Source organism: Eschrichtius robustus, chromosome 8, assembly GCF_028021215.1.
Source record: "Eschrichtius robustus isolate mEscRob2 chromosome 8, mEscRob2.pri, whole genome shotgun sequence".
NCBI lineage: Eukaryota > Metazoa > Chordata > Mammalia > Artiodactyla > Eschrichtiidae > Eschrichtius > Eschrichtius robustus.
The window spans coordinates 10,088,937-10,109,905 of NC_090831.1; the positions used below are offsets into that span (position 1 = coordinate 10,088,937).

At 51.8% G+C, this 20,969-nt stretch overlaps 2 protein-coding genes across 2 annotated transcripts in view; one reads left to right on the plus strand and one right to left on the minus strand.

The window, feature by feature from the left end:
* Positions 1 to 1,392: 1,392 nt before the first annotated feature.
* Positions 1,393 to 10,549, minus strand: YKT6 (YKT6 v-SNARE homolog). Its single transcript, XM_068550322.1, has 7 exons — positions 10,241 to 10,549; positions 7,686 to 7,768; positions 6,383 to 6,483; positions 5,236 to 5,340; positions 4,888 to 4,953; positions 2,511 to 2,612; positions 1,393 to 1,684 (listed from the first exon to the last, which is right to left on the minus strand). The coding sequence occupies exons 1-7, from the start codon at positions 10,342 to 10,344 to the stop codon at positions 1,649 to 1,651; spliced, it is 597 nt and encodes a 198-aa protein (XP_068406423.1). The 5' UTR covers positions 10,345 to 10,549; the 3' UTR covers positions 1,393 to 1,648.
* A 67-nt stretch (positions 10,550 to 10,616) lies between these two features.
* The window catches only part of GCK (glucokinase), a 55,899-nt gene continuing 45,546 nt past the window's right edge, over positions 10,617 to 20,969 (plus strand). The window contains exons 1-2 of the mRNA XM_068550307.1: positions 10,617 to 10,654; positions 15,746 to 18,920. Of these exons, the coding sequence (XP_068406408.1) occupies positions 18,876 to 18,920 (45 nt within the window). The 5' untranslated portion in view covers positions 10,617 to 10,654; positions 15,746 to 18,875. The remainder of the gene's footprint in view (positions 10,655 to 15,745; positions 18,921 to 20,969) is intronic.

Sequence of the window (20,969 nt, forward strand, 5' to 3'; positions counted from 1 at the left end):
GAACACAGAGAAAAAGTTAGGCTGCAGTTACTAAAATACACTTTGACAAACGACCTAACATTAGAATACAAGAGGAGCTGGGGAAATGCCGGATGCGGGGTCTCGGCCAGCCCCACCCCCAGTTCCTCCCCAGTATCCTCCGAAGTGGGAGGAGAGTCAGTCAGACAAAGCTCCATCGTTCCTAAGGGGACGTCATGGCCGCCTCAGACGCCAGCGAGCAGGCTGGGTGTGCGCCTCTCAGGGGCACCCGCGGCAGCAGGACTCACGCGGGCAGGCTGCTTTTAGGCCAAAGTCCTCTGGCCAACGTAACGCCCGGAGAAACAGGGCAGCTGGCAGGTAAATCTCTTCAGCTGGGGTCCTCGGAAGCCACGCGGATCCCACCTTCTGGCCCAAGTGAGGGAACTCACGGCCACTGGCACTTCCTGTCGGGGCAGTGGGACCTCCCAGTTAGGGCAAGAACAGAGTGCGCAGGGAAGGACACCCAGGAACGAGACCACACTGGTTGACACCACCTCAGCAGGGGCTTCCACGGAAACTGAGTCCTGCAGGGGCATCCCGAGTTTGTGTCCTCAAGAAGCACAGCAGGGCCCCAGGAGGCAGTCTGGAACATGGCAGTAGGGCCCGAGGGACCAGAGAGGCTGAGAAGGGCCCAGAGCCCCCCGGGCCACTGCCTGGGCTGCTCTGCGTGTCTGTTTCCAGGGTTGGGCCTCAGAGCCATGGGCCTCGTGCTGCTGGGGGCTGTGGGAGGGGGAGGGTGCGGGCTCAGCAGTGTTTCTGCAGGGGTCTGGGCTGGAGTGTGGAAGGCTCAGACCGTAAGTGGGGTGCTGGGAGCCCCCGGGCTGGCTGGCACCTTCTCTTGGTGCCTGGTAGTGGTGGCCACAGTAAAGGTCACTTGCTAAGACATGTTTAAGTCCCAGGTGATTGTCAGGACAGTCTTGTCACCAGAAAGGCAAGTGAAACCTGTTCATGAGAGCCTACAGCACACCCTGCTATGATCCAGATGTTCAAAGCCAAACCGCAAGTCGGGGCAGGAGCCCCTCCCCCACTTCCAAGGCATCTCTGTGGAACTCGCTGGACGGGCACTGCAGAAAGTCAATCGCAGCAGGAGCACAAACAAGGTCTCAGAACTTGTGAAGCCCAGTGGCTGTGTCCTCCCGACGTGGACGCACTGGCCCGAGCCCCCATCGGCGCCCCCCACGCCCACCGTGGCCCGCAGCGGCTGTCCCGCCCCAGCCCTGTGGTCAGGGCACCCCACTCACAGGAGTGTTAACACAGCTAGCGTACAGATAAAACCCAAAGGTGTACTGAAGATCAACAAAGAGCTGGCTCTGACCCCACCGTGGGCCTTGCACACGTCCTTCCCAGGGGGTTAGAAACGAGCCCTGCAGCATCTACAGGAGTCACTGAGCTTTATGGTTTCATTCGGCCCCAAAATACACGTTTAGGGGGCCTCAAATTACTAGACATGTGAATCTGAATGTTCCCCACCCCCAGGTCCCTTCCACCCTTCGGTTCCTCCCACGAGCTCCAAAGCCAAAGTTGAGTCTGTCCCACTCGGGTCGTGCCACGGCGGGTCTGCTCCCTGGGGGCTGCAGTTCCGATGTGAGTAACGGTGGCGTTCCAGCGCAGGGGCCTCTGCCGGCTGCTGTCACATGATCGCACAGCACGAGTTTTGCTTCCGGGCCTGGAAAGAGACAAAGAAGAGCTGAAGAGGTGGACCTCGGCGCACGTAGCACTGGGAGGTCCGCGGGGATCGGGCGGCTTTACCGGGGGCTCCGGGAATCGCAAGGAGAGAGAGAGAGAACCGGCCCGTCCGCAACACCTGGAGCGAAGCTGTCCAGGAGCAGTTCATACCCCTGAAGTTATTTTGTCCACCTTCCGTTAACGCTATCAGTAAGGAAGTAAACTTCCTGTTGTTAAGCCAAGTACAAAGAACAGGAACGTAAGTCGGGTCGGCTGAGTCTCTTCCTCTGCTCCGGCCCCATTTCCCCGTAAAGCTATCTGAACCCACAGGGGTGTTTCTTACTGAGGATGTCTTCAGAGAACAGAGAGGTTCACACTTGGTGTGTGGGGCCTCCGCTACCTTCCCTCTCGCCTCCTGTTCGCAGGTGCCCCCTAGCCCCACTGGCATCGCCCTCCAAGGCACACGTGAGCAAACGTGTGTGTGTGGATGGAGCAAGTAAACGCAGCGCCCCCGCTGTTCAAACTGAAATCCTTCGGCTGAAGGGAAGCTAACTAGGAACGTAAGAAACTCTCTGGGAAGGCGGTGCACTGCTGCTCCTCGGCAGACAGCAGGGATGCGGGGCCCACCCTTCCGGCCTCCCGGGGGAGGGGCCCGGAGGCAGGGCGGGGTAAGGCCCCTGCGCGCCTGGGCTCCCACAGCGCCCCAGTGAACCTGCGGCTACTGACCGGCCACGTGACTGACCGTTCCAAGGAAGACTTGCTTAGTGGTGAGCACGCGGCCACTGCTCTCGGGAAGGGGTGCCCGGGAGCAGCCGGGCCGTACTCACCGTTTTATAGAAGGCTTTAGACTGTATTCCCAGCACTTCGGATTTGGACACCAGGTCATCGAGCTTCTCGCCTCGCTCTAACAAAGACTCCATGGTGTTGTGCTGGACAAGAAGAAAAACAGAAAAGGACACTTTGCTCTGTTCACGAAGTGAGTAGACGCCAGCCCCCCCGTGAAGCTCAGTCACAGGAAAGCACTTCCTTTGGGCCCCTCCCCATAACTGGGACACCGCATCAAGACACAGTGTCCCAGACCTGTGGAGGCAACAGGACCTAGTGACCTTCCTGGAGAATCTAAAAGGTTCTAACTGGGACATAAAGCACTTCCCCCAAATCCTCCGCAGCACAGGCTCAGACAGCCACAGTCCAGGAGGGATCACCTACGCCTGTATTTATACACACACATTCCTACTGCACAAAACGCTTCCTGTTCCCCCAGGGGAACTGTGTCTAAATCGCATCACTGTCAATTCTGTGAGAGCACCTCTGCACTTAGGCAGTGCAGACAGACCCTTTCTGAGTGGGTGAAGGGACGGAGGCCCTCAGAAGAGCCCCCAGCCCTGCTGCCAGGACCATCAGGAAGTGGCCGACTCACTCCCACCCCAGACGGCCATTGCTAGGGCAGCTGCAAGGCCCTCAGAGGCCTCTTCAGAGCAAGTGGCATGAACCTAGCTTTGCACATGTGAAACGGCACAGAATGAGGAGTGAGCAAAAATGTCCTTTATCTCTACACACAGCTGAGCAACTCAGATTTCCACCATAAAAAGTTAACTGGCTCAAGACATGAATGGGATAAAAGGTAGCATAACCAGTAATCCAGATTTTATCACTGCAGCCAGAATGGGCTGGGTGTCCAGGACCCATCTGCTCTGTGCAGTGGAGAGAGAAGGAAAGACAGAGAGCATGTGTCCCCCGGCTCTGTGGTGCTCACATGCGCAGGTTCTGAAGCAGCAGAAGGCAGAGACAGGGCTCGGTTAGGAAACGTGGAGAAACATGTCACCAAAGACAGAAAAGTGCCGGAAAACTGTCACATCTAACTTTCATTCCAAAGTCCCAAAATGTTACCCAAGGCGTGGTTTAGCAGACCTAGGCTTGGAGCCCCTGGGATGCTCTTTATAGAACACAGCCTCCTGGGCCCTGCCCCAGACCTGAGTCCAACCCCAGGAGACGCAGACGTGCATGAAAGCTGAGCCAGCGTTGGTAGGAGTTTTATATTTGAGGTAGTATTTGTCTCGGCACCTTTTCTGGGTTTTATTTTAATTTTGGGGGGCTGTGCTGCGCAGCTTGCGGGATCTTAGTTTCCTGACCAGGGATCGAACCTGTGCCCCCGCAGTGGAAGTGCGGAGCCCTAACCACTGGACGGCCAGGGAAGTCCCCTTTCCTGGGTTTTATATCCATCTACTTAGGCGTCCATTAATTGCCGGGCACCGGCTAAGCCCTCGCCCTAAGCCTAAGCCGGGCGTTGTCCTGTGAGCAGGGGCGTAAAGATCAGGATAAGCTCCCAATCCTGGGAGCTCGCACACGAGTCGGGCTTCACGTAAACGTGCAGTGACAATGCAGCGACATTTGGAAAGGGCCCATACAGCCTCCAAGTACCCTGGTGGCCCGAGTGTGGGGCGTCTGTGCAGGAGGCAGGCAGGAAAGGGAGGGAGGGCCCAGGGTACGAGGCCACGGCAGGGAGCCTGCACTTTATCCTGGAGCTGACTTGGGAGCTGCTTAAGGACTTCAGGCAGAAGAGTGACAGATCAACAGCTACTGTCTAGTGGACAGACTGGAGGGAGGTGGGAAGCCAGGGGTCCAGTCAGAGGCAGAGGCCCCAGGAATCAAAGCCAGTGCTGCTCGAGGGCCAAAGGTAGCTCAGAGTCTTAAAAAAAAGTTGAAGCAGCAATTACAAACCAGGAGATTTCAGCTAAAAATGCAGGGTTCCCGCTCTTCTAAAACAGGCCTGATTCTGACAACTCTGGGCCTGTATTTAGTCAGAGCAGGTGAGCCTCAGTCTGCGCCGAGACCCAGACCCTGAAAGGGAGGTGCCTGCCGGGCAGTGGCTCAAGCTAAGGCAGGCACCGCAGAGGCAGGACCACAGAACTCAGACCCGCCGAACCCAGTAACTACCCAGACAGGGAGCGGGGATGGGAATATGCTGGGTCCCTCAAACAACGGGTGCCGTTAACCAAGACGGGGCGCAGGAGGGATCCTGCTGGGGTTGTCTGAGTGAGTCTGGCTTTGAGGCCTCTGATGCACGGGGACAGGTGGGCAAACACCACTTTCAGAAAAGCGCTTCGACTACAACTAAAACAAGCGTCGGCTGCGCGGGCTTGACTACTGGCAAATCTTTCTGCCCCTCAGTTTGGGGACTTGCTCTCCTACTTACTTACTTACCAGGATGATTTTTGTCTCATCTAGTTCAGCCTGCACTTTAGTCATGGGGTCAGCTTCTCGGGGGTTCTAGGAAAGAACCAACAATAAAAACGATGTCAGGACTGGAGCGGCCGCCTGGAAACAGGGCTCAAAACCAAGTGAGCTGGACACACTTCCAGAAGTGAAAAACCACAGGCTGTTTAACCACATGATGGAGAAGCAAAAGCCTGCCTAGGAGCTTGGGTCCAGGGCTTAATGTGGGTCCCTGCGTTTTTCAAAAGGACAGCAACATCCACAGAGCCCCAGCCACCAGGGCCGCCGGCTCTTCTGTTTCACGCAGCTTTGGGCCACACAGTCTTTACACCCTACCTGGTATCTACTGAGGTGACCGTCCAGGCCTGCGTACTGGATGGTATCGGGGGATCCAACTGGCCAGTCTATCCTGTCGACCTGCCTGGAGAATTCGTCCAGTACCTGCAGGACAGAGGAGCTCAGCAACACGCCCTCCCCTCTGCTGCGCTCATCCGAAAGAGAGGGCCCAGGCAGGAGGGTAGAGGAGGATGGCTAACGGCAAGGGGAAAATCTAAGCTCAAGTTCCTCCTTCCTCAGTATTCTGGGAATTAAAAACCAAGGATGCCTAGCCTGGTATGAACCTCATCTGGTGAATGATAAAAGTATTAGAATTTCAAACTACAGATTTCCACTTTTATCAGGTTATGAATTTCCAGAACAAAGGATATTGGCCCTCTAATTTTCCAAAACAATTCTTCAGAAAGGTAATTAGGTCCTTTGAGTTTAAGCAGCCACCAGATTTCATGTGCTTATAAGTGTATGAGTGTTTTGGGGGATGTGAGGCCAGGGCCTTTGAGGAGTTTATCATTAGCACCACACAAACACACTGAAGAACAAGGCGGCACTAGCCCCACAGCGGGAGAGAAGCTGCTGTAACTGCACGATGGGCCAGCAGGGGGGACTCCTCGAGCAGAGGCACAGAGGTGGGGAGGGGCCCGGTGTGTGCTGGACGGGCCTGTGGGAGTGGAAGAGGGGAGGAGGGGAGGAGGGGAGGAGGGGAGGAGGGGAGGAGGGGAGGAGGGGAGAGCATGCAGTCTAGTGTGGCTCAGAAAGAAATGAAAGTCATGACTTTGAGGGCAGAGGCAGGAAGAGAGCCAGCAAGAGGAGTGACGGGGGCAAAAGCACAGACAGAGCTGACCCGAGGGCCCCCTCCCGGAAGGAGAGATGCTGTGACTCTGTGGCCAACAAGAAGAGTCAAGGCAGCACCAGGGACACTAGTAGGGTGAGAAGCAGAAATCGGCAGGGGCAGGGGGTAGGGTGGGGTGGGACGGACGGGACTGGGAAGGCTCCCAGACTCTCTCTTGGTTTAGGGTGAGGAGAAAAGCTGAGAACAGGTTGATTTTGGACACACTATTTCGCCCCTTCCGCCTTGGGCCCTCTCGTCACTCCCGGCCCAGTCCACACTCGTCTGTCCAAGTACAGTCCAGCCGAGCTGCAGACGCACCTTCTCCAGCAAGGTAAACGCCACCCGGGATGGGTATTCATTGTCAGCAATGACCACTCCCGCCAGACTGTCGTTTCTCACGTAGACATGGCACAGATATTCTAGGGAGACAAGAGGCCAGACACACAGAGGGTGACGTGAGGGCTTTAGACTTTCTCACCACCAAAACCAGTCAGAGTGTTACAGTGCTGGGCTCCTGCCTCCTGGGCCAACGAAGTGGCTCTGCGTGAGGTTTATGGTGAGGCCCTGCACATAGGACAGCGCGTGTAGTTCTGACGGCAGCGCGGCCCAACACCTGCTGCAGGGCGAGTGAATGCCCCAAGGCCCAGCGTGCAAAGCCAGGGTCGAAAGGAGCACCAGTGGTGCAGAAACATCCCAGGTAACAGGGCCCCAGGTGCATGTCCAAGTCACATCCTTGAGCTCTAGGTCAGGCTTGCCTGTATCTTGGGAAGCTGCAGCCCTCTGAGGCTGGGCTCTGCTCCGCTCCCAAGCTGATGGAACCCTGGCCAAGCCAAGCAGCCTCCACTTTCTTAGAAATCACCTGTCAGGGCCTCAGCCTTCCTCATTACAGCAACCTAGCCTGCTCCACTCTGTGGTGGGCCTTGGCGGGGATGGGGCAGGACGGGAGGAGGAGACAAAGCCCATCCAGAAAAAAATTAGCCACGACTGGCTGGTGTCTCAAGCATGTGCTGCAGTCATCAAATTATCAAAAGGTAGTCTATACAAGGGCTTCTGCAAAATAGTCACAATCCCTGGAATTAATTTTTGTCACTTTAAAAGGATTCAGAGATGACACAGCTCACCAAATGCCTCTAAAATAAGTGCCTCTAAAATAAATGCCTAAAAATTTTTACAGGAAACCTGAATCATGAAGAAGAAAAAACTAAGGTCAAGAGGAAAAAATAATGAGTTTCCAGATTCCTGGGCAAAAATCTAAGCAGCACAGAATACAGTATTACCTCCACAGGGCTGGGTGGAAATCCTTTCCCGAGATGTCTACAACTCCCGAGGGGAAAGAGGACACAGCAGGAAGGCCGCTTACTGCTCCGAGAGGCGGACCCTAATCTTAAGCGAGCCCAAGCATTTGGGGGTGATTTTAACCAGGCAACTTCGACACCAACAGTGGGCACAGAATCTTGCGTAACAGGAAAACGAGGAGGAGGGAAGAGAGCAGCTAGCAGAGGAGCGGGGTCCTGGCAGCCCTCTCCATCACGCGGCAACCGCTCCTGCTGATGGAGCTCCGAGCTGCCTGAGGTGGGGCGGCCAGGCCAGCACACACGCACAAGGCAGCAGGTCCTCTTACCTTGTTCCTTGACAGAAGCTCTGCTGCCTTTCGAGGATCGCTCCACAATCAGCTGACTTGTGAAGGTCATGAATTCCTGAACGCTAAGAAACACAACACATATTACCTGTTCCTGTCACCTTGTCCCCAACACAGTGGAAAGGGACCTCTGAGCGTATACACTAAGGAGACGCTGTTTCTTGGTTTCATTCCTTTCCCTCCCAACCTTAGGAAGAAATAATAAACACCCTGTCAATGATCACAAATACAGGTAATTAGAAATCACCAAGACCATTCAAACCACATCTGCTTGCTACCTAGCTCGCTCAAACAAACCACTTCCAGACTTCTGGGGAACTTTCTACAAGTTATCCTTAATTTAACATTTTGGTCAGTGTATGATTTGGGGCACAGTGGAGAAGCAAAAGCCAGCTCCTGTTTTCAAGGCTCCACTAACTTCTGAGAAGCGGGGACAAGTAAAATCTGAGACAGAATCACATTAAGTGGCAAAAACTGTTCGGCGGATGCACAGTCAGTTATGGCAGCTGCCACTGGCTGAACCATGCAATGCGACACATGTCCGCAGTGACTGCTGGCTCTGAGAGAACAAGGCCTCCGGTCTGCTGGGGCAAATCCACCGTACGAGCCCGGGGCACTCTGGAAGGAATGCAGGGCAAGAGCTCAGCCAAGACGAGGAAACAGAAAATGGCTTGCACAGAGGCTGAGAGGGAGGAGGAGGTTCACGGGCCCAACAGAGACATGTGGCCGGAATGGAAGGGTCCCAGGTGACAACGGTCCAGCTGGAGGAAGCGGAATTAACAAGAAGCCTCCGACTGGGAATGCCATGTAAAGGGCCGTCAGCACAGGGCCTTGACTTGTGGAATCCACAGTTAGCCCCAGCAGATGTGGATACTTCTGAAACCGCACGGACAGCCACACAGATGAGTGAGGACTCCCGACTCGGGAGTGGACTTCCCTGGCTGGGATCCCAGCTCCACCACTTATGAGACGTGTGACCTCCGGGGCAAGGTACTTGCTGCACCAGGCTTCATCTGTAAATCGAGATTTGCTGTGATGATTAGATGAGCACTTAGCACGATGTCTGGCGCACAGTATTACTTGTTATTATTATCTTGAGAGGGTGATAGGATCAAAATGATCCCTTAGAAAAAAGTCTGAAAATAAGGAAGTCCTTGCAGTAAAGCGACAGAGCTTAGAGTGGGACTATAATTAGACAAATGAAGAACTGCATTCATTGTGAGAGTCTGCATACAAGGGCCAGAAAAGCTGGAAAACCCTTTGAAGGTTGGAGGCTTGGGTTCTGATAATCATGAGGCAGGCAGGATGTAAGAGAAGAGGACTTATGAGAAAAACAATGAGCTCGGCTGGACTACGTGTTGTTTTAAGAGGCACTGGTAGAGATGTCCCGACAGTATCGCAGTTGTGTTAATCATCTGAAACTGGCCTGGGTATCGCAAACCAGTGAGGTGAAAGTCCTACAGTGAAATCTCTGAGGATATTCAGTATACATGGGGGAGGGGAAAAAGGAAAAGTGAAAGAATCAGAATCAGCCAAGTTAGCTCCCAAAGTTCGATCACAGAAAAGAAGCAACACAGAACAGAGACTAGAGGTCATGATAAAGAAAGCTAAGAAGTACCAAGAAGGACCCAGAAAGAAGCAGAAAGTTTCGACAAAATAACAAGAGGAATTGTTTGAGATCCTGCCAGTAAGCCACTCTCATCAAGAACAAAACAGCCGCACTGAAGCAGCTGAAAACAGAAAACAGAATCCAGACTGCCGATTCCCCCAGACCCGGAGACTGGATGACCACAGACCCAGACTCTGTAGGGTCCTTCTCCTTTTGTGCCTGAGTCACCCCCATCCCTCCCACGAACAGGCTGGAAGTGTCTGTGGTAATTCTAATACACACCTGATTGTATTAAAGTGCCTCACGAATGTTCAAAAGCTTGTAAGCCCTACAAATCCCAGGCTTCCTTCCAAATCTTCATCGTAGAACCCTTCTGTACCACGAAAGCCCAACCATAAAGAGCGTACGATTTGCGCTGGAGTCCTGGCTGGTTTGGTATCCATCTCTTGGGACCTCAGTGACTTCACCCATAAGATGGGACAGTATACCAATATCTCTCATACGGAATTGCTGGAAAGCCCCACCAGATAATACAAACGTGGTTCTTAAGGTGTGGCACGTAAGCTTCCTAGGTCAGCATCACTAAGTGGGCGTTGCTGGTTTAAAATATAGATCGCTGGGCCTCCACTGGACCCAGGAATCTGAGTGAACCTGGGGAATCTGCACTTTTTCAAAGCCCCCTAATAATTTTTATACGACAGAAATTTGGAAAAACCCTGATTACAGCATTACATTCTACGGTGGGATAAGGCTTTTTGCGATCGAAAAAAACATGATTCTTCAGAGGCACAGTCCGCAGGCCGAGGAAGAGGCCCCCGCCGGCTCCACTGCGGGAGGCCGAGCCCCGGCCCTCCCCCGATTCCGGGGCCGTCTCCAACCCCGACCCCGGGCCTCCCCGCCCGGGCGCAGCCCGCCTGGGCCCGCCTACCTGGACCTCTGGAAGAAGCTGAATGAGGACACGTCGTACGCGGCTTTGAGCAGCACCGCCTTGGCATCGCCTTTGTACAGGACGCTGAGGCTGTACAGCCTCATGGCGCCGCGCCCTCGGGCCGGCTACCCGCCTGGCCGCGGGACCGGCTCGCACGGAGCAGCGCGGCGCCGCCCCTCGAGACCACCACCTGCTGCGGCCGGGTCGACCGCCGGCTTCCTCCACCTGGCTCTGGGTCCACTTCCGGCTCCGGTCATGGGCCGCCGCCCGAGGCCTAACGAAGGGTTTTCGTGCCCCGGATGCAGAAAGGAGCAGCCGGAAGCACGGGGGAGGGGGCGGGGGCAGAGTGCTGCGCGTGCGCTTGAGGTCGGTCCCCGCCCCCCGGGCTTTCGTAGGCCGGCCGGCTCGCTGCTCGTAAGTCTTTAGCGTTCCCCTGCTGTCCTTCTCTCTGCGAGGGCCTGTCCTTTTCTCCCTGGCCGTCCTGAGTTCTCCCAGGGTCCCCTCGCTTCCTCCCGGTCCGTTCTGAGTCCTATAGGGTCGCCTGTGTCCACCGGCGCTGTCCTCCCTCCGAACGGTGAGACCCAGAGTCCCACCCACACGCCAGGGCTTTGTAAACCCCACACGAGGGACTTTGATTTATGGGCGAACTGCTGTCCCTGGAAAGTGTTTTGTGAATCATATCTCCTTTCTGAGTGAAGGGCAGGGACCTGCCGGGAAGTGAAGGCATGCCTCTCATTTTCAGATGATTGAGTCCTCTCTTGCCACTCCCACGCCTTCCTCCTGCCTGCCTGGGAGCAAGTCCCTGGTCACACAGGTCCCTTCAGCACAAGCCCGCAGGGGTGAGGGCTCCTGGGCCTGCCCACCACCTGGGAAACCAGATGTCTAACCACTGATTTGGGAGCCAAACTGCTGACCTCACAGAGTAGCAGAGCCACTTCACCTCATAAGGGGCAGAAATTCATCTCCAAACTGAGGGAGCAGCTTGGCTTACCGTGACTTGGAAAACCTCATTTTGCTTGAGATGTTGGAATAATGCTTTTTCAATGGATGGGGATGAATGAGGCTCAGTTCCCTAAGGGTAGTACATCTTTCATGCTTCTTGTTTGTTAAATGGTATGTTATCCGAAAGCATCTTGCAGGACAGAGGTGAAAGGACCTTGGTGTTTGGAAGTTGGCAGAAAGGTTACACAACTATCATGCTACAAGCAGCCAGATCTGAAATGATGGGAAAGAGATGGTAATAGTTGAAAAACCAACAGCATCGCTTTAAACATTACCCTAAATCAGGGTGTCTCAACCTTGTCACTGTTGCTGTTTCGGATTGGATAATTCTTTGTTGTTGGCGGCTGTCCGTGCATTGCAGGCAACATCTCAGGCCTTTTACCCACTAGATGCTGGTGGCACCCCACCGGCCATTTGGCAACCAAATATGTCTCTGGTGGGACTTCCCTGGCCGTGCAGTGGTTAAGACTCTGAGCTTCCACTGCAGGGGGCACGAGTTCGATCCCTGGTCGGGAACTAAGATCCTGCATCCGTGTGGCCAAAAATAAACAAACAAACAAATAAATAAAAATAAAAATACAAAAATGTCTCTGGACATAGCCAAATGCACCCTGGGGAGCAGTGGCTTAGAGAACCATTGCTCTAAATATTCCTGTGGCTGAAGGAAGTTCCCACCACCTGCTTTCACTCGGCACCTTCCTCACCGACCCTCTTCCCTGGCTATTTCCAAGTGCAGAGGGTGGAGAGAGCTTTCCCACATCCCCTCCAGTTTGGTACTAAACGTTAAGAACAGACTTTGGCCAACGCCAGGCCAGTGTCACGGGATGGTGGAGAGCTGTTAGTGCAGCCCCATCCTGACTGCGCTGACATAGATGACCTCTAGGGGGCGGTTGAGAGCCATTTCTGAAGACAGTTCTCAAAGTCCCTTTTCCTTTGCCACTAAAAGTCGTACAAAAGGAGGAATCAGGAGGACAGTGTTGGGTTGGAATAGATTTAAATGTATTCACGTGACACATAATAGTAATTGTCTTGAAGTTTCCCTTACACCAAGCACTTTTCCATATGCGTCCTCATTTAATCCTCACAAAAACAGAGGAAAATATTATTACCACCTTACAGACATAGAAACTGAGCTTCAGGTTAAGGAAATTGCTCCTGAGAGGCACACGTCAACACCAAAACACGTAACAAACTTTCACAGCTCTAGCAGCGCTCTCCCTCCTCTCTGGCCTTGCTTGTCCTCCATCACCCCAGAAAGCCTCACTTGGCCTATGTGGTTACCAACTCCCCAAGCTCATCCATCTTACTGAGTAGCAAGGCCCACCTTCCACTCCAACACCGCAGCTGTCACCCAACTTGGATTCAGTCCCAGCACTTCCACAAACCACAAAACCACAAAAGTGAACAAACCATTAACTCCTCTGAGTCTCTTTCTCTCTTTCATCTGTAAAACTGGAAAAATACCCTTTCCGTAAGCATGTTGCTGGGAATGATAAGACATTATGTTCCAAGCCCTAGTCATAGTAGATGTTTAACAACGGTGATGACTACGTGTATTGTTATCATTCATGACAAAAAGGAGGAGAGGTCATGGTGGGTTGCAGGTGTCCTGCTGGCTGTGGGAAGTGGAGATTTGATGGTAGGCTGAAATCTGAGGAAGGTCTATAGATTGCAGATTAGTATTGTATCTGTTTTAATTTCTTGATTTTGCTCATGGTGTTGTGGTTATGTAAGTGAATTCTTTGTTTTTAGGAAATATACACAAGTACTCAGGGGTAAAAGGACATCCTGTCTGAAACATGCTCTTAAAGAGTTCAGATCTATAATACATATGAAGGGTAAAGCAAATGTGGTAAATTTAAAGAGTCAGGATGAAGGGTATCCAGGAGTTTCCCTGTACTGTTCTTGCAGCTGTCCTGTAAGTCTGCAATTATGGGGATAGAAAAGATTGTAGGGCAGGGCGCTGACATCATGCATGCAGCACCCACACTTGTGGGGATGGCACATTTCTCTCGAGTCCTGGCCCACCTCGTTTGCTGGGCCGTGCAGACAGAACTGGCACAAGGCTGCCCATGACAAATGGCTGAGGCTCTCTAAGTTCGCCCCCACTGGGCAAGGCAGGCTGACACCCACCTTCGAGGCTTTGCTCAGCTCCCAGAAGGCGCTCAATGTAGCTGCACAGTGGAACCCTCTAGGGAGCTGGATAAAAGCTGGCTGAGGGGCATACTCCAGGAGGCCCAGCCCAGGGGGGAAACCAGCCATTCAGTGGCCTCGGTCCCCGTACCCCTTTGTCCGGCCAGTCAAGGCCAGGGCAGCAGGGCTGTTTTCACTCTAAGCCTAACACCAGCCTCCGCAGCCTACCCAGGAAAGGGGCCCTGAAAGGGGCCACCAATGTGGTCAGGCCTCCAAAGGAGTTCAGAGCATGTCACCTTAAATATGTTGCTTTGACATACTGATTATTTTGAACCAACCCTCATTTTCCTTAGTCACTTCTCCGCAGTTTACTCTCCCGACCCCCAACCCCGCTGTCCTGTCAATTCTTCACAAATTTATTGTTTTTTTATAAAAGTATAAAAGCTTTTTCTCTGGTCACTTCTTTGGATCTTCATTCTCTCGTGAAGGCGCCTCTGTACAGGTAAAAATTTAAGTAAAACCTGTATGCTTTTCTCCTGTTAATGTCAGTTTAGTTCCTAGGCCCAGCTGGAGAGCCAAAGAGGGCAGAGGAGAATTATTCCTCCCCTATACCTTCTTAGTAGTTCACCAAGTCTAAGGAGCACGGACTTGATGCCATCAACCGGGGTCTACTAGCAGACCCAGCCCCCAGGAAGGCTGCTCGCTACCACCGCTGCTTACCCACGTGTCCTGTGCTCCCACTCGGTTCTCCAGGCCACAGGGAAGACAGGCACAGACATGGCTCTGCCACCAGCAGAGAGGGACCAGAAGATGACAGAGCAGGAGAGGACCGGGTATACTGTAAGATTTACCTGGAGGCACTGGGCAGGAAGAGATCACAGCCAAGGAAGACAGGAGGCAGCTGGGAGCTCCCTGAAATAGAAGGACAGGCACCCTCAGAACTGCCTGTCCTTCAGGGGCTTCCCAGGAGCTGTATTTGTACCACCAGGAACCCCTCCCCTGCTCCGGATCTAGGGATGGATGTGTAGCCCACTCTGGATACATGGTCACTTAGGCAGGTGACTTGATCTGAGGCACCCTTACTCCTGTGGTGCTGCCCTGCACAGAAGGTGGGAGAAAGTCTGCAGAATAGGAAGGGGGTAAGTGGGGCAGGCAGAGGCCCTGGGAGAGGGGCAGAGCCGGCCACCATGAAAGAGGAGTCTGGGCCTCACAGCAGCCTGGTCCCCAGGACCTCTGAGAGCAGAAAGCAGGATGGGAGTCATCGTAAAGGAAAAGTCACGACTAAGAATCTGAAAGTGCAAGCGACAGAGTCCCCTCCCCAGCCCATTCCAGCCCCACAATCCCTGTTCCCACATGCGTGCCAGGAAGTCTGAGCCAATCAACATAGTCCCATCCCTATTGCCTCAGAGATTGGTCTACAGATGGGCACCTGACCCACGTCTCAGCCAATCAACGCAGACCTTCTCCCCACAGTGGCAGAGTAGGCCATCCAATTAGAGCAAAGCCCAGGACTTTGTGTTTGACACTTGGGAGAAGCAATGGGATTTGCCCAGATTAAAAAGGTGAGCGAACCCCAAACAGTATCGGTACAAACTTCTGCTTAAACGTAGAAGATGAAATACATATGTTTATATGAACTCCACTAGAATGACACAAAGAGGGCAGGAGGAGAACGGCAAAAAGTAAGAGGCTAACCAGGGTAGGCAGGTTTAAATTGGGGAGAGGTGGGGTGATGGGGGCTTAGCAGAGTGAGGGGCTGAAGCACAAGGTCCCAGAGCTGCAGGGGTCGGGGGGGGGGAGGAAGCAAGGGGAGCCCTGAAGAGGCTCCCTCCCTCCTGCACCACAGATACTTCCGCCAGGAATGTACCATCCTCTGCCTCACCCCAGGGAGGAAGATGCAGGACTTTCCTATGGAGACTTGAATGTTCAGAGATTCTGCCACTTTGAGGCCCCCATAAGATCACCTATTGTTTCAGGTAGTCTCTGTTGGGTAAATGTCTCCTGTGAGGTCACTCCCAAGGCTCTGACCTGTGTGCAGTGTGGCTGCCCTTGGATCAGGTGACATTCCAGTCATCTGTGGCCAGGGAGGCCACAGGGCTGTGCAGCAGGACCTGGGACTTCTGCATGAGGACTGCCTTGGCCCCTGTCCTTGGGGGATGGTGAGCCTTTGCAGCCCAATCCTTCAACATCCCCAGTCTCAATGAACTCATTTGAAAGTGGTAAAAATAATACCAGCCCTGCCTACTGCCCCAAGACTGTCTGATCAAATGACAGAATGAATACAAAAGTACTTTGTGAATCATAAATGTTTTAATCAGTATAATTATAATGACAATTTCTCCTCCATATAAATATATTTCCTTTCTTTAGGAATAAATCTAATAAGAAATATATACGACCTATAAGAAAAAAATAATGACGCTCACCTGAAGGGCATAAAAGAAGACCTGAACAAACAGGGCAACTGGCTACATTTCTGAATGAGAAGACTTGGCATTATAAAGATGTCTGTTGTCTAAAATGGATCCCCAAATCCACAAATTCAATGCCTTTCCAATGAAATTATCAACAGCATTATTTTAGTGCAATGGGAAGAGTAGATTCTAAGATTTATATGAAAGATAAAAGCCTTATGGTAAAGAAAATTTTGTAGGAAAATAAAAGGAAGGGATCCCTTCCCACCAGATATCAAAAAACTGAAAAGTGCCAACTGAAAGAATGCAGTATCTACAGGAATGGACAGAGAGACATCCAGCTCATAGACAGAGCTGAGGCCAAGGCAGGCAGAGTACCAACAGCCACTTTTACATTCAGACAGTCCGTTGCTGACAGAGGCAGCAAAATAAAAAGAAAGAAAAGAAAGAGAAAAGGAAAGAAGGAAGGGAAGAAGGAAGGAAAGAAGGAAGGAAGGAGGAAAGAAGGAAGGAGGAAGGAAAGAAGGAAAGAAAGAAAAAGCACCCAAATGTGCCACTTCCCATCTTTGTCCCATGCACCAGAAAGGATGCCACCCAACCAAAGAGAGCTGGATGCCTGCACCTCAAGTCACCCCAAGGCATCACCTCTGGCTGGGAGCCCATTCTAGATGGCAGCTGCACCCTGGGGGCAGGGACAGAAAGCCCCACATCTGGGAACCAGGGATGCGGGGAAACCCTCCTGATGCCTCCTGGGAAGATGTGGAAGAGAGTGTGCGGTGGCCTCAGAGCAGCTCCTCACAAGTCCAGCCTCAGTTCCTGGAGCATCACGAAGTGTTCTGACAGGCTCAGATTAGCTGTGGTCCCAGACTTGGCCTGGTGGCCTTTGAGGACACCTGCAAGGTGACCAGAGCAGAGCCGTTCCCTCACAACAGAGAAATAACAATAATGGAGCATAAACTGTGGTGCAGTTATCAATACAAATCAGTGGGGAAAAGATAGCCAACAAACGTTAGACTCCTACCTCATACTATACACAAGCAAATTCCAGAGGGGCCAAAGTGCTGAACATTTTTAAAATACTGGAAAAATATTACAAGGAAATGTGGGAGAACATTTTTCTAATTTTGGGTGGGAAATCCTTTTCTTTTTTTAAAAAATTATTTTATTTATTTATTTATTTTTGGCTGCGTTGGGTCTTCGTTGCTGCGCGCGGGCTTTCTCTAGTTGCGGCGAGTGGGGGCTACTCTTCGTTGCGGTGCGCGGGCTTCTCATTGCGGTGACTTCTCTTGTTGCGGAGCACGGGCTGTAGGCACGCGGCCTTCAGTAGTTGTGGCGTGCGGGCTCAGTAGTTATGGCGCACGGGCTTAGTTGCTCCGCGGCCTGTGGGATCCTCCAGGACTAGGGCTCGAACCCGTGTCCCCTGCGTTGGCAGGCGGACTCCCAACCACTGTGCCACCAGGGAAGCCCCCAGAAATGCTTTTCTTAACAAGACACGAGCTTCAAAAAAAGAAAGCAAGACAAATTCATAAAAAAGAAATACTTCTGTGTGTTAAAAGACACCATTGATCAAGCCATATGTTTAGCAATAGGTAATACAGCATATTCAACAAGAAAAGGATTAATAGATATTATGGATGGAATATAAAAATAGTTTATACAAATTGAAAAGTAGAAGACAATTCAATAACAAAACAGTTAAGTAATATAAACAAATCATCCTTAGAAAAAGGAATACAAATAACCATAAACATATGAAAAGTTGTCCAGCACTTTGCAATTCAAATGACAATGAGATGACAGATAAGCAAAAGTTATAAAGATTCATCATCTCAAGGACTGGCCAGCATGGTGTCAAACTCCTAATGACGCTGGAAGGATTAATTGGTGAAGCCATTTGAAGGGGCCAATGTAGTCCTGTCTGCACAATCATAAAATGTGCCCAGCATTGGACCTAGCAATTCAGCCTCTAGGAAGCATCCAGAAGAAACACATACACGTGTTGACCCTGGTAAAAGGCCAAGATTTATAACAGGGGAAAACGGAAACTGCCCAGATGACCATCAATACGAAATTGGTTTAAAAATATTTCAGCGTATCCATTTGGAGAGGTCTCACTGGCCACTCCTTCTTTCTCCCTCTGCTGGATCCCAGCAGAGCTCATATTTCCCGATGGTAGTCAGGGAAGGCAGTGACCAAAGCCTGAGGGTGGCCTGGGCACGAGTGGCAATGCCATTGGCTAAGCCACCTGCTCCCTCTCCTCTGGTTCCCAGACTCAAGGGGGCCTCTCCTCCTTAGGACATGAATTTGGAAGACCCTGTGACCCTGCCCTGGGAACTGGAAGTGGCAAAGTGGCAAAGCCTGCGGTGATAAGGCGATTGGGCTGTCGCTATGGTGATGGGGATGGAGGCCTTTTGCCATCAGCCCCAGTTTTCTGCATGGCAGCTCTAATGACAGGATGGTCAGCCCTGCAGAGGCTGGAGGGTGTGAGCGCAGAGGCCTGTTCCTGGTTGCCATGGCAGCGTGGGCCCTCGCAGGAGCGCAGAAAGCCCTGGCAGGAGAATTCCCCACTCCACACCTGGTCAGAGCAGGAAGTGTTGGGCCGTGACTGAGCCTCAGGGAAGCAGGTTGGGGTGTGAGAAAAGAACGGTCGCCCACAGCTTAATTACTCAAAAGCTGTCCCCCAGCCACAGGAGGAAGGAGGACCTTTTCTGCTGAGTCTGTCTAGAGAATACCACGCCGTCACAGCTCAGCACAGCCCGGAGAGAAAGCTGACCAGTGCTGACCAGCTCTGGAGCCCGGCAATGGCCCTGCCTCGACCATACCTGGCCTGACAAGGCCTCAGTGGGGAAGGGTCCCGACTGGGACCCAGAAGAGAAGGCTGGCAGGCTTGCTGGAGAACAATGAAAAGGAGGAAACTCTGTGATTGAACCTCAAGCCAGAAGCCAGCCAGAAGGTGGACCATATTCTACCAGACACTCGGGCCGGCCGTGACCCTTGGTTGGGAGAAGCCTGGGGATATTTCTGCCTTGGAAGCCCGTTGGGGGACACTGAGGGGTTCCAGCTCCCCCGGGCGGGCTGTGGTACAAATGCTGGATGACAGAGCCAGGATGGAGATCGCCAAGAAGGAAAAGGTAGCTCTCTGCTGCATTCGGTTTTCTAGAAGTGCTTCTTACTCGTTCCTGTATTCAGTGGTTTGTTTAACTTGACCAAGTGTTTGTGCCTCAGTATCTGATTGTATGTGCAGGTGCTTTAGGGACGACCTGCTGGGAGTGAATCATGAGGCATTGACCTTGGTAATGATTTTATTTTATTTTTATTTTTTAACATCTTTATTGGAGTATAATTGCTTTGCAATGGTGTGTTAGTTTCTGCTTTATAGCAAAGTGAATCAGTTATACATATACATATGTTCCCATATCTCTTCCCTCTTGCATTTCCCTCCCTCCCACCCTCCCTATCCCACCCCTCTAGGTGGTCACAAAGCACCGAGCTGATCTCCCTGTGCTATGCAGCTGCTTCCCACTAGCTATCTATTTTACGTTTGGTAGTGTATATATGTCCATGCCACTCTCTCACTTTGTCACAGCTTACCCTTCCCCCTCCCCATACCCTCAAGTCCATTCTCTAGTAGGTCTGTGTCTTTATTCCCGTCTTGCCACTAGGTTCTTCGTGACCTTTTTTTTTTTTTCCTTACATTCTATATATATGTGTTAGCATACTATATTTGTTTTTCTCTTTCTGACTTACTTCACTCTGTATGACAGACTCTAGGTCCATTCACCTCACTACAAATAACTCAATTTCATTTCTTTTTATGGCTGAGTAATATTCCATAGTGTATATGTGCCACATCTTCTTTATCCATTCATCTGTCGATGGACACTTAGGTTGCTTCCATGTCCTGGCTAGTGTAAACAGAGCTGCAACGAACATTTTGGTACATGACTCTTTTTGAATTATGGTTTTCTCAGGGTATATGCCCAGTAGTGGGATTGCTGGGTCGTATGGTAGTTCTATTTTTAGTTTTTTAAGGAACCTCCATACTGTTCTCCATAGTGGCTGTATCCATTTACATTCCCACCAACAGTGCAAGAGTGTTCCCTTTTCTCCACACCCTCTCCAGCATTTATTGTTTGTAGATTTTTTGATGATGGCCATTCTGACGGTGTGAGATGATATCTCATTGTAGTTTTGATTTGCATTTCTCTAATGATTAGTGGTGTTGAGCATTCTTTGATGTGTTTGTTGGCAATCTGTATCTCTTCTTTGGAGAAATGTCTATTTCGGTCTTCTGCCCATTTTTGGATTAGGTTGTTTGTGTTTTTGATATGGAGCTGCGTGAGCTGCTTGTAAATTTTGGAGATTAATTCTTTGTCAGTTGCTTCATTTGCAAATATTTTCTCCCATTCTGAGGGTTGTCTTTTGGTCTTGTTTATGGTTTCCTTTGCTGTGCAAAAGCTTTTAAGTTTCATTAGGTCCTATTTGTTTATTTTTGTTTTTATTTCCATTTCTCTAGGAGGTGGGTCAAAAAGGATCTTGCTGTGATTTATGTCATAGAGTGTTCTGCCTATGTTTTCCTCTAAGAGTTTGCTGGTGTCTGGCCTTACATTTAGATCTTTAATCCATGTTGAGTTTATTTTTGTGTATGGTGTTAGGGAGTGTTCTAATTTCATTCTTTTACATGTAGCTGTCCAGCTGAGGCACTGACTTTGTTGGGCAGACCAGGTCCTCTCCCTGCTGCTCCAGACTCCGGCCCTGTGACCTGGAAGTCACAGGCTGCCAGGAGGCCCGGGAGGTGACCTCTGTTGGGTAGAGGGTCTGGGGAGTTTAGAGCCCCAGCTGGGGGGCCTGGGGCCTGGGATCTTGGTGGCAGAACCAACTGCCCAGGCATGAGGCAAGACTCAACAGACATCATGAAAGGTCTCAGGTGCCTGCGCTTCCCTGCAGGAATCTCTTCCTAAGAAGCCTCAGGGCCGTTGCTCCTGGTGAGGATTGGAGAGCAGTTACTTTTTCCAAAGCAAAGAAAACTCCAGACATCCTCTGAGGCAGCCCTGTGTGCGAGCGGAGCCAGGGCTGGTGCCAGGGCAGAGGGAAGAGCCTGCCTGCTCCCCCGAGCCGGGCGGGGCGGGGGAGGCAGAGGAGAGGGCCCATATCCAGTCCCCTTGGCATGGTTTCCTCCT